This window comes from Pristis pectinata, chromosome 25 (assembly GCF_009764475.1).
Source record: "Pristis pectinata isolate sPriPec2 chromosome 25, sPriPec2.1.pri, whole genome shotgun sequence".
Taxonomy (NCBI): domain Eukaryota; kingdom Metazoa; phylum Chordata; class Chondrichthyes; order Rhinopristiformes; family Pristidae; genus Pristis; species Pristis pectinata.
Window position 1 is genome coordinate 20,971,190 of NC_067429.1, and position 12,229 is coordinate 20,983,418.

Genomic DNA, 12,229 nt, shown 5'->3' on the forward strand with positions numbered 1-12,229 from the left:
CAGGTCGGTAGATCCCTGTTTCCTCGCTTCAATGTTACTATGCTTTTAAGTAGCTTAAGAAAATTCTACCTTATAGTTGATTAACCTTATTGACTCAATGTACCAGGACAAAGACCCTTTTCTGCGCGAAACTACCTCTCGCTCAAGTGACGTCCCGTCGCCGTCGGCCTGGGGCGGCAGGGGCGCGGTTTTCGGTGACGTCATGGCGCAATCGCGGAGAGGGGGGAGTCGGCGACAGCGGGTGGTGTCGTGTGACGTCACGGCGCAGCTGCGCTCCGGCGACGGGAGCGCAGTTTGCAGTGACGTTTACACGTCGTGTGTGTGTGTGTGTGTGTGTGTGTTGATGGTGGCGGTGGAGGCTGGGAGGAATCTGCTGATCCGACATTTCGCAAGGACCGGACTCCCAGCGCCCCGGGGAACATGGTGTTAGGGGACAGGTGAGGCGAGAAGCCGCGGCGGACGAGGGAGGTCCGTTAGGTACGCGTCCTTCCCGGACTTTTGCAGCGATGAGCCGGCCTGTCAGTGGCAGCGGCTCCGCTTGAAGTTGGTGCTTGACTCCGGGCCGGGTGGGTCCGAGGCCGGACTCTCCACAGCCCAGCTGGGCTCAGGGTGCAGCCGCTCCCGCTCACTGACTACAAAACTACCGGGAGTCTCCGGCTGGCGACCCAGCCCACTCTCCGGGCGGTGGCCGGAGGAGGGGCCGCAGCACCGGACTTCCCAGGGCTTTATTTGTAGAGTCTCATCGAAGGTGGGTTTCCAGCGTCTGGCTGCTTGCCCAGGGTAAGGGCAGCTCTGTGGGCACAGACATGGCCATTCTCGAAGGTACTGTGGGCAAGAGCCCTGCTTCTGTGTTCTGTGTAGATCTGCAGCTCGGTATTCAACGCGGATCCTGGAATCAAACTCAGAATAAAAAGTCTGCGTCAGTGCAAATACCGTACAGCAAGAATTTGGGAATCTGCTGTAAATTTACCTGGCCCAGCATGGGTATTATGTCTTTCAATCGCAAATCTAATCAACTCATTAATGATGAATTCTTAAAAATGGAAGTGTCGATTTCCTACTAAAAGGAATCCATAAAACTTAAATGAGTTAGTCTGATTTACAGCTGCAAGTGTTTCATCAGGCACTTAAAGGAATTTTTGAGGGGCTTATATTAATGTTTAGGGTCATCTTCCATCAACCCATCGAAAGTTAATTTTACAGATGGTAATGTCAAACCTTCTGGTTTGGTGTTCCATGATGACGTATTTTAAAACATTAATTTGGTTATAATTAAAGTTTAACTCTTAATTTGTGTTCTAGTTTCTTGGGTAACAGATGTTGCCCTCTGAAATATACTTACCCCACATGGTATTGACCATAACTTGCACTTATGGCAATGGTTATTGACTGAGCCCACAAATGGGAAATAAATTGCATCCCACAGATCATCATGTCTTCCACATCATCCATCTCTTCCTGAGTCAAGAATGGAAAATACTTGTATTCCTGCTCCCATGAAACCACTGATTAATCTTTCCTTTAGAGCATGTTTTAAGCAGAGATGCAATTTATTGGCTGGTACTTTAGTAATACAGCAATCTTACAAGAACTGAAACGTTTCACTCGTGCCTTACAGCAATGACATTTTGGGGTCGCCTTTAGTCAAGATGAATCAATGTGATTGAGGCAACAACTTGAACATATATAGTTTGTCTTCCCTTTGTCTTAATCTCTGTTTAAATATAAGCTTTTATTTATTTTCATTACAATTAACTTTTTAATTATTTTGAAATAGGAGTGCAGAGATCACTAAATCACATTTGTTTTCATCAGCTCAAGTTTTCTTATTCCATTAACTGATGTTGCTGAATTGATTACTAATAATGGATGCCAGTGGTAATGATACTGAGAGCTTAATTTATACTAGTTTATTACTCGAGTGTCTGCACATTTGAAAAAGAAAATTCGATGGGCCAATTTGGGGTGGGAAACAGGTGACTATTTAATAAACATTTGACACACTTGTATGACGTTCCCTCTCCACTATTTTAATACAGGCCATGATAGTCTGTTGAAAAGGCTTCACTAACATAGCTCAGGGCAATATTATACACATGTATAAATGTCTATGAACCCTAGGAATTGCTGCTTAAGATATAAAATAGATGTATCAAAATCAATACATCTCCGGTGTTTCTTGAGCCTGGCTGTTGTGATGAAAATTTAAAACCAGTGAAAAGGGTTAACTCACTGTGGGCACATTCATAAAAGAAATGTAATTGGTTTGTTTAAGAAGTTGCTCTCGGTGCTACAGGCAGAACAGAATCTGGGTTTAGAAGTGGGAATGATGGGGGTAGTTGCAAAGATAAATGGCTTGTAACAATAAATTCAAGGACTTTGGGGAGATGGTGGAAAATAGGGCAGTAGGTAAAGAGGAAAGAAGGATCAATAGTTTTTATTAAGAAGGTGGTGAAGACAGTGGTCCTGAGAGCCGGAAGAGGTAAAAACTGAAGAAAATGTTGCTTGTATCAGAAAACATTTGGCTAAAGAAGACAGTTTGTGTGCAAGGTAAGGTGTGAAGGAAGCTGTAAAGTGCCATGTGAGCACTTGGGCAGTTGGTAACAATTTTTAAGTTGAAATCTGCAGGTTCTTTGTGGAAGTTAAGGTTTTGCTATGCAGATGAGCAAATAGACTTTGTGCTTCAAAGACTTTATGGTGTGTGAATGCCACTGAAGTAGGAGATGTTGATATTGGCAACATTAAATACTTCAAACTAAGTATAACATGGAATAGGAACTAACAAAAGCTCTTTCTGCTGAGCTTAGTGTTGGCCAATGACTCAAATGAGCTGGAGGAGAGAGAGGTGGAAGTTACTGTACAACTGTGCCAGTCTCTGGCTGAACTCCATCTGGAGTACTGGTTACAGTTCTGGGTATGGCACCTTGGAGGGGGTGCAACTTAGGTTTATTAGGATGAAATTGGATCTAAAAATTTTAAATTATGAGGACAAGTTGCATAGCCCAGAGAAACAAAAGACCACAGATACTCGAATCTAGATGAAAAACACTATGATGCTGGAGGAACTCAGCAGGCCAGGCAGCATTTTGCAGAACACCTGCGCTCTGTCCGTAACCACGATCTGCATCTCTCCATTGCCAGTCTCTTCATCTCCCCCTCCCACACTATCACAGATATGTCAGTCCTCCACCTCCTGCACTGCCACGAGAATTCCAAGCGCAAACTGGAGGTTTCCATCATTTTTCATCATTTTCCACCTCATTTTCCGTCTTGGAACCTTGCAGCCTAATGGCATGAACATTGAATTCTCCCGCTTTAAATAATCCCCACACTCCCCCCACCATGCCTCTTCTTTTTTTCCCTTTCCTAGCCTATCTCACTTTTTTTTCTAACCCGCCTTTTTTTTTCTCTTTACCTTTGACACACCTCCCAGTGGATCTGCTCTCTCCTCTTCCCCCACACCTGCCTATCACTATCTCTTACCTGCATCTACTATCACCACCTTGTGACACCCTGCCTCCCCTCTTTTGTCCACCTATCACTGCTCTGCTTTTCCTTCCTGTATATTGGGCTTCCCCTTTTCCTATCTTCAGTCCTAAAGAAGGGTCCTGACCCGAAATGTTGACTGCCTGCTTTTCTCCACGGATGCTGTCTGGCCTGCTGAGGTCCTCCAGCATCATAGTGTTTTTCATTTGCATAGCCCAGATTTGCATTCCTTTGAATAAAATTGACTAAGAATTGTTTTAATTGAAGTGTTTAAGATGATTAAAGTGTTTGCAAGATAAATATATTAAAAAAACTGTTTTCTTTGGCAGAAGAGTCCAGGACAAAGGACCGTAAATTTAAAAGCTATCCAGAAGTGATGTCAGAAAGCATTTCTTCACAGAAAAGGTGCATTTTATTAAGCCGTCTACTATGTCCTGTTGCCTTCAAATTCCTTAGAGGTTTTCCCCTGTTAATCTATTTTTCTCTTTTAACTTGCCATAGCTGTATTAATGTAAACAATTGTACTGATGTTGAAAACCTTTTCTAGAGGTTAAATGACTTAACTGGTTCCAACCACCTCCATGAATACAGAGGGTAAACTGTTCTCCTTGGTTTGGTCCTTGTTGAGATTCACAGCACATACTTCGTGCCTTAATTTACAAGATCATTCCACACCTCTGTTGATCTCCTTAGTCTTGCCTTGGGTGTTTCACTGTAACATTTTGTAATTGTTTGTCATGTTAAAAATACTGGTACTGTCCCATTAAATGTGACCTTGACATGTCCCTCGATTGATTAAACGTTTCCTTGCATTTTTATTTAGATCTCTTCTTCTGTCCTATTGCAAAGGCTGCTCAGTAATTCAAAAGTAAAATACTTCACAAAAGCTGAATCCTTCATTACAGTCCACTTCGAAAATATTTTACAATAATTAGTGTTCTGTTTATCTTTTATAAACATTCAATATTTTTGTTGAATTGTTGTCTCTGAATCAAGAGAGCTGGCTGAGACAAATTAGTGTGTGATGGTGTAAGAATCTTAGAATTCTGTTTTAATTTTGCTTCTTCCCTTGTCAGTTATAGAGTCATAGAGAGATGGTGCCCAGACATGGGCTCTTCAGCGCATCAAGTCCGCACCAACCATCAAGCACCCATTTACACTGATTCTACCCTAATTCATTTTATTCCCTCCACTTTCTCATCAGCTCCCTCCAGATTCTACCACCCATGTACACCCTGGGGGCAATTTACAGTAGCCAATTAACCTACCTACTTGTGTTTTTTTGAGATGTAGGAGGATGTCTGTTATCTTGATTCCTTTTGATTTAAAGTTTCTTAACCCGATTTTCCTAACAATTCAACATGTTTATTTAGCACTGGAACTTTTATCTTTATATTGCTTATTTCAAATTCTAGCGGGGGAAATTTATTGGAAAAAAAACTAAATTAATTATCAGGGGAATGTTGTAACTAACAAACAGCAAGACACATTTGGAGTATTAAAGTGTTTATGATGATGTTAGAAATGAAGTATTATAATGACAGATTGTATGGCATTACTTACAATCTTTTCATGTTTTCTCAGTTTTTTTGAGTATTTTCTATAAATGGACCCCAGCACCATGTCATTTATTGAAGGAGTTGGTGATGAAGTCACAGTCCTGTGTGGAATAGTCTTCCTGGTACTGGCACTTGTTCTCGCCTGGCTCTCCACACATGTTGCTGATCGTAGTGATCAAATATTTGGGACCATTGTTACCACAGGGAACTCGTCGTTAGTGGGGCTGAGCAGTGTAGAGCGGTACGTGGCAAATGCAGCAACACCTGAGACAGATGAAGCCCAGTCAGCAACTGCCCCTGCTGAGCAAAAGCCAGAGGAAGAAAATGATTCTGGGCTTGGAGCATCACCTGGAAATAATGGACCCACCAATGAGCAGGTGCCAATTGAAGGGGCTTCCAGTTTAACCGACGCGAATATCGATCCTCTTTTGAACATACAGGGTTTGCGCAAGCGAGCATCAGCCAGTGAGATCAGTACTGGAGAGGTACTGGATCCTGGAATGCTTGAGAACTGTAATGCTCATGCACGTGTTGAAGAGGGCGAAGGGCAAATTAAAGTGAGGCTGAAGTTTTTAAATGACACCGAAGAGGTAGCACGAGTAAAACCTGATGATACCATTGGATTTCTGAAGAGGTAAGATATTTGTAAATTAAGTTTCTGCAAATTAAAATTAATTTACCTTTTAAGTTAAACTTGCAAAACTTTCTCTAGACTTTTGCATCAACATGAGGTTAATTTTAATATTTGCAAATGAAAGAAACCCAATGCATAAAATTTTACTAATTATTATAGAATAACATTTTGGCCTTTGGTACCTGGTGACATTTTATAAAGGTGGTAATGCATTAAATATTTATGGGGCTTGACAGGGTAGATGCAGGGATGATATTTTCTCTGACTGAGTGAATAGAACCAGGTTCACAGACTCAAAGTATTGGGCAGCCAATCAGGACTGACGTGAGAAGAATTTTTTTGATCCACTAGTAGTGAATCTTTGGAATTCCTTCTACACTGGAGGGTTGCAGAGATTCATCATTGAATATATTTGAGAGAGATCGATAAATTTTTAGATATTAAAGGAATAAAGCAATAAGGGTTTAGTAAAGTAATGATGAGGGAGAAGGTCAGCCAAGATCTTCATACAAGGTGGGGTAGGGACAGGTGACTGAATGATTAACCTAATTTATATTTTCTTATATTTTTTTAAAAACATATCTCTCACAAACAACAAAGAAGTGAATGACAAGTTGATGTGGTTACAGTCATATCTCAAGGAAGAACATTGGAGAGTAATACTGGGAGAACTTTCTGTTCTTTATGGAATGCTGTGGGATCTTTAATTTGTATGAATCGATGACAATGTGATATGTGGCTTAAATTTAACATCCCATCAAAAGAATTATATCTCTGATCGAGCAGTTCTGTCCATCTATTGCACTGAAATATCAATTTGAACTACATGCTCACATTCTTGATTGAGGGTACAATCCGTACTTGAGGGTGCATATCCATCCTTAATATGGAGTCAAGAAAACCGCTAAGTGAATCATGTTGCTGCTTGCTTGGAAGAGTGGGGAAGACCACACATAATGCTTAATCTAACATCCATTCATTTTACCTGCCTCTGTACAGGTCTCAGATGTAACATTGAATTCAGCTCATAAATGCAAGAAGAGCTTCAGCTTTTTTGTTGAAGTACTAATTCTGCCAAAGTAGCCAGTCTTTTTTTTATCTCAAATCACTTTATACCAGACTGATGAAGTGATGGTGAAACATTATTCTTGCTTGCTGGACAGGAAACCAAGTCAGAAATGTCATTTCACTAATCCACCTGTGAGCCAGAGGCAATGCTGGACCACGTCCCCAGGCCACAGCTAAGAACAATCTCTCGCTTTCCTCCGGTCTGAATGTTTTGATCTGTCAGCCAAGATTTCATTCTCTTCATACCCAGCAATCTTCCTAGGCTGTTTTCCCTTCTCTGAAGTGCTTTTTATACAATCATAGTATTGTACTGTGTTTCAAATTGTGCATTTAGATTTCTATCCCTGGGCAGAAAGGGGAACATAAGTTATATTCCTAATTCTTACTAAAAAAAAATGTGTACCGGCAGTAGATGGAGAAATGAGTAGACCTTCTCATGGATAATAGCCCACTAAACTTCGTTATGTGCACTCACACGTGAAGAAGAACAATTTGCATGAAACTGAAGAGGTGCCAATGGTAACACTTCACTGAAAAAAGTGATTATCCTTGGGAATAGAAGGGTGAAGTTGTGTGGAAAGGAGTAGAGCTGATGGATGTGGGCCTTCAGTTCTAGCCAGCAAATATCGATACCACAAGATACTAAACCTCCATTTATGTAGTATCGTTAACATAGCAAAAACATCCCACTATATTCTGCCAGGGTTTTACTGAACCAAAAAAATGATGCAGAACCACATAAGACAGATGACTGAAGTTTGATTAAAGAGGTAAATTTAAAGAATGTTGTAAAGGAGGAAATGAAAGTGGAGACGTTTATATGGGGAATTCTTGAGCTAATGACCTCATTAGAGGAAATCACAGCCACCAATAGTAGTGTGCTGAAATTCAGGGATGAGCAGGAAGCTGGAATTGGAGCAGCAGCAGTATGAGGGTTATAGGACAGGAGGTGGTTATAAGAGTTCAAGGAAAGAATGAAGTCATGAAGGGATTTGATAACAAGGATGAGAATTTTAATTTAAGCCAATTGCTTCACCTGGAGCCATAGTAGGACAGCAATCACAGGGATGACTCAACTGGAGAACTTACATGTATAAAGTTAATTCAGCCACACAAAGTATCATGGCTCCTTTAATGATGAAAGGAGACTGGTAGTTACTTAGTTCTTTCTAATGACTTAGGAATTTGGATATTCTCATCTCATTAATCCACCTGTATTGCATGACCTTCATAGTGAATCAGAGCTTCCATTAAGGTAGGATTTGCTCTTTCTTTATTTGAAAAAAAAGTCTTCAAGACCCTTGTGAATGCTATTGGAATCATCAGTGAACTTTCTCAGAGCCTCAGATCTCCATATTCTTATGTATTCTTTTATTGGGCTTGGTTGATATCATGATTTCGTATTACATGGAACCTGTTTGTCAATTTCCTTATGTCTATTTGATTAAAGTGACATTCAGCTCAAATCTGTAGTTTTAAATAATGAAACTTAGCTGTAATTCATGTACAAATTAATGGAATAACATATTGAGAAAGGACGAAGAGGAACATCATTGTCTGAGTTTCAAATACTCATTCACTGTTTTAGCTTTGCTTTGCAGAATTTCGTGAAACTATGTTTTATTAATTGGAAAGCCTGAAGGAGTGATGGTTGTTATATTCAAAAGCAGGGAGGTTATCGCTTTCATTTTTAGTACAGGAACATTTAACACTAGGTATAGCATTCCTCTGCTTGCTCTTCATCCTTTGAAAAAGCATGTAAAATTAGCACTTTTTTGCTTACACCATCATCAAAGGATATTTTTCATTTTGCCAGCAGCAGTTTTTGTTAAAAGCATCTGACTCCCAAAAACGGTAAGTTGTGACGTTTAGATAAACAGGTGATCATTCTGGTAATTTTGGAAAAAAATGGCGCTTTTTAAATGCTGAATACTTGTTCAACAAATTGGCTTGTTAGATAATTGATCAAATTTATGAATTTTAATATGTGACGTATTTAGAATTGTGTCAGAAATAATTTTAAAAGTTATGAAAATAAATTCATACAGATTCCTCAGTATGAAAATAAATTCATACAGATTCCTCAGTGAAAGACTACTGGAGTGGATTGACTGATCAAGGAATGTAATTTGATGTGGGTTTCTCATCGAGAAAATTTAGATGCTACAACAGGTGAAGGGCTAGAATATATGAACACAAAACCTTCTGGTTTACATTTTCTCAACTTTATGGGCCTTAATCACACTCTGGTAACTCATTCTGTGCTAAATGAATATAGTGATATGCTATACGCATTGTAAAATCTTGCAAGAAATCTGGATTTTCAGTTATTCCTTTTAGAAAAGGAGTTAAATCAATTTAACTCAAAAACCAAATTATGTAACTAACCACGTGTATTAGAAATGAGCCGTGTCTCTATGCCTATGCTGGTTACAGCTTGGATAGTGGAAGATTCATTTGCCTCCATACTTAGCTTGAGAGGATTCTTCACTGTCTGCAATCCTGGCTGAAAACACATGTCTGGATTTGGCTAATTTTCTGCTCTTTCCGTAGTAGGAATTTGGATTCAGACAAGGTGCAAAAAGGGTGAATATCTGTAGAACTTTTACCCTGCAAAAAGTTTTGGAGGAGAAATAAGTGACAAAATATGGAAACAGAAATTATCTTCTGCAATAGAACGTATTTGTTTTATCTTGAGTGCAGCTTTATTGTCTGTCAGCATTATTTTTGTGTTTAGAGTTTATGAAAATGTTTCTGACTGATTTTCTCTCCTTGTTACTGTGTGTCCCTTCTCACTGAATTCCAGCAAATATTTCCCAGGACGAGAGCAGCAAATGAAGTTCATTTACCAAGGCCAGCTTCTGCAAGATCAGTCCCGCACTCTTGGATCGCTTAACATCACAGATAACTGCGTCATTCATTGTCACATTTCACAAACTTCATCCTCCCCCAGCCCTGCTGTTTCTTCAATGGTGGAGCAGAACCAAGCTGCCCTTAATGTTGGTAATCTGATGATCCCAGTTTTTGTCATCATGCTTGCTGTAGTCTGGTACTACCGCATCAACTACCGCCAGTTCTTCACTGCACCAGCCACTGTTTCCCTGGTTGGTGTTACTGTTTTCTTCAGTTTTCTTGTGTTTGGCATTTATGGTCGATAAAGGCACAGTAATATTTTCCCATTCTTCATCATTGCTTATCCAACCCAACTGAATGTGGTGTTACTGGTCAATGTTGAAATAAGATGTGATGTGGAATCAGTGTAATTTTTTTAAACAAAAGTAAAATAGAGATCCGGCTTAGCACTGATTTTTGCCAGAATACCATGCTGTTGGCAACTCACTGGCATTTAATAGAAATTTTAAAATAAAGTCTAGCTAGGAAAATGATCGCAATTAGTAGAATTTGTCATGGGAAATTTTACTGTTGAATTATAAAGGGATAAGGTAACATTGAGCCAAAAAACATTTCATACAGCCAAATCCTGTTAAATGCAAATGTAAGTGTCCTCCAAAAGAAAGTTTAAGGATCTGTTAATATAGATCAGGTCTTGCATTCAGTGAATATTAAATTGCCAATATGAAAATTCAAATCCATGAGTTATTGTCTTTGAATATCAGAAATATCAAGGCCTTACAACATTGAAAGTAGGTAAGATTAGATTTTTCATTGTGGCAGCCAGTCAAAATTCTATCACGGGTCAAGTATACATTTATCTGGACTTACTATATTTACAGTTTCAGTAGTTATCTTGTAAGGCCTGAAGATTTTTAAGATGTGACTGTTACTGTAAAACATACGAAATCATTGTACTAACAGGCAAAACCTTGTTAAGTGGACAAAGGTGTTATTTCATGTCACATTATTACATTGGTTTCCAAAAGCCAGGGAGATGGAGTCTAATGCTATAGTAAAAGTTGGATATTTCTGTCCACAGTCGCCTTTATTAATGGCAGTTGGCAAAGGAGCTCAACAAATGATCAATTCTACGAGTTTTACCCCCTGATTTTTTGAATGTCAGGCTATGTAATATTTACATGATTTTTATAAATGCTTGATCATAAGGTGTAGCAATCATTGTATTTGCATTAGTGTATTGAGATGTGTCCAATCTCTGGTTTGTTCCATGACTGCTTTCCTGATCATGTATCATGTTATCCTAAAGGTGACATTGTACTACTGCTGTTAAAGTTCAGAGGGAAAGTGGGGAGAGTAGATAGCCAATGCACAAATTAGACTGCCTTTTGGAGAAGTTCTACAACCAGAAAAAAAACAGCAAATTTTAAAAACAGATTAGTAGGAAAGGAAGTTGTTTAATTATCAGAGGTGAGACTTTTACAAAGAATACTGGGATTCAAACTGAGAAATCTAGCATAGAGCTTTAAAAAGAATAAAACAGCAGCAGAGATTTAGTTAGAATGCCTGTCACAAAATTTAAATCTGCACCTTGTGTGGTGCAATGTTGTAGAAAGGTGTAATTTGTCTAAATTTATAGTGTGGGTTATACATGCTTCTCAGGAGTCCCCTTTCACTGAGTCTAAAGCTACACGGGTTGCAGCAAATATTGGCTGAAATGAGTGATGCTTAGTTTATTATTCAGACTTCATGTACTTTATATTAAATTAAGTCTTCATTAAGAGTTGTATATTTGGGAGATATTTTTTCAATAAAAGACTGGTATGAGCCCAAGTTAGAGTGAGGATAAAGTAAAAATTAACAACTCAGAAAAGGGAGAGTACAGATGCAGAAACCCTGTGTGTAGATGGTTGCAGAAGAGTATGCTAAAAACAAGCATAGCCCTTCATGTAGAGGTCTTGATACTCCTTGGTATCTGGAAGAAATGTGGGGTGGTGATGTGTGGCTGTGCAATGACATGAAATATAATATGGAGGTATTCAAGAGAGAAGAGTTGTAGCTGTGAATTGGGGAGTATGGTGGTTTCCTGAAAAGAGATGCATGGAGAGAGTTGCCACTATCTCTGCTGCTTTTATAGTTTTTTTTAATCATTTGTGCCTTCAAGATTTTAAAATATTGCTGACATTTATTTTTCAGATCTGTAGAACAGACCTGTATTGTGCTGAAAGTAGGGCACTAGATTATTGGATTTAAAATCTGTAACTTTTCTGAAATGTTCTCCCTTTGTTTCATGATAACAGCTCATTGAATGTAATTAAATATAGAAACCAGTTCAGAGTTGGTGGTTTATTTGTTTGTCTACAAAATGCCAGGAATTAGTATTGATTCAGAGTATTAAATGTGGGACTAAGCTTGAAGAGATGAAATATCGGTGAAAATTCATTCACCTTACCTTTCAGACAATCTTAAGAGACATGGTGCTTCTTAACTTTAATTAATTTTTAAGTCCCATACCTTTGAAGATTTTCCTTCTCTGATCCCAGATGAAACAGTTATATTTATCCACACAATTTTTAACAAGTTACTTGCTAGAAATGAAAATTGGGATGTTAAGTCAGTAACCTACTGT

General features: G+C 39.0%; 1 protein-coding gene across 1 annotated transcript; it reads left to right on the top strand.

Moving 5' to 3' along the window:
* Positions 1–312: 312 nt before the first annotated feature.
* tmub2 (transmembrane and ubiquitin-like domain containing 2) lies at positions 313–11,930 on the top strand. Its single transcript, XM_052038845.1, has 4 exons — positions 313–437; positions 3,816–3,891; positions 5,071–5,679; positions 9,554–11,930. The coding sequence occupies exons 3-4, from the start codon at positions 5,093–5,095 to the stop codon at positions 9,903–9,905; spliced, it is 939 nt and encodes a 312-aa protein (XP_051894805.1). The 5' UTR covers positions 313–437; positions 3,816–3,891; positions 5,071–5,092; the 3' UTR covers positions 9,906–11,930.
* Positions 11,931–12,229: the final 299 nt, after the last annotated feature.

Bases quoted from the DNA above. Each gene is read 5' to 3' on its own strand.
- tmub2 (XM_052038845.1), top strand. From the start codon at position 5,093: ATGGACCCCAGCACCATGTCATTTATTGAAGGAGTTGGTGATGAAGTC. The intron at 5,680-9,553 runs GTAAGATATTTG...ACTGAATTCCAG, and splicing joins ACCATTGGATTTCTGAAGAG to CAAATATTTCCCAGGACGAG.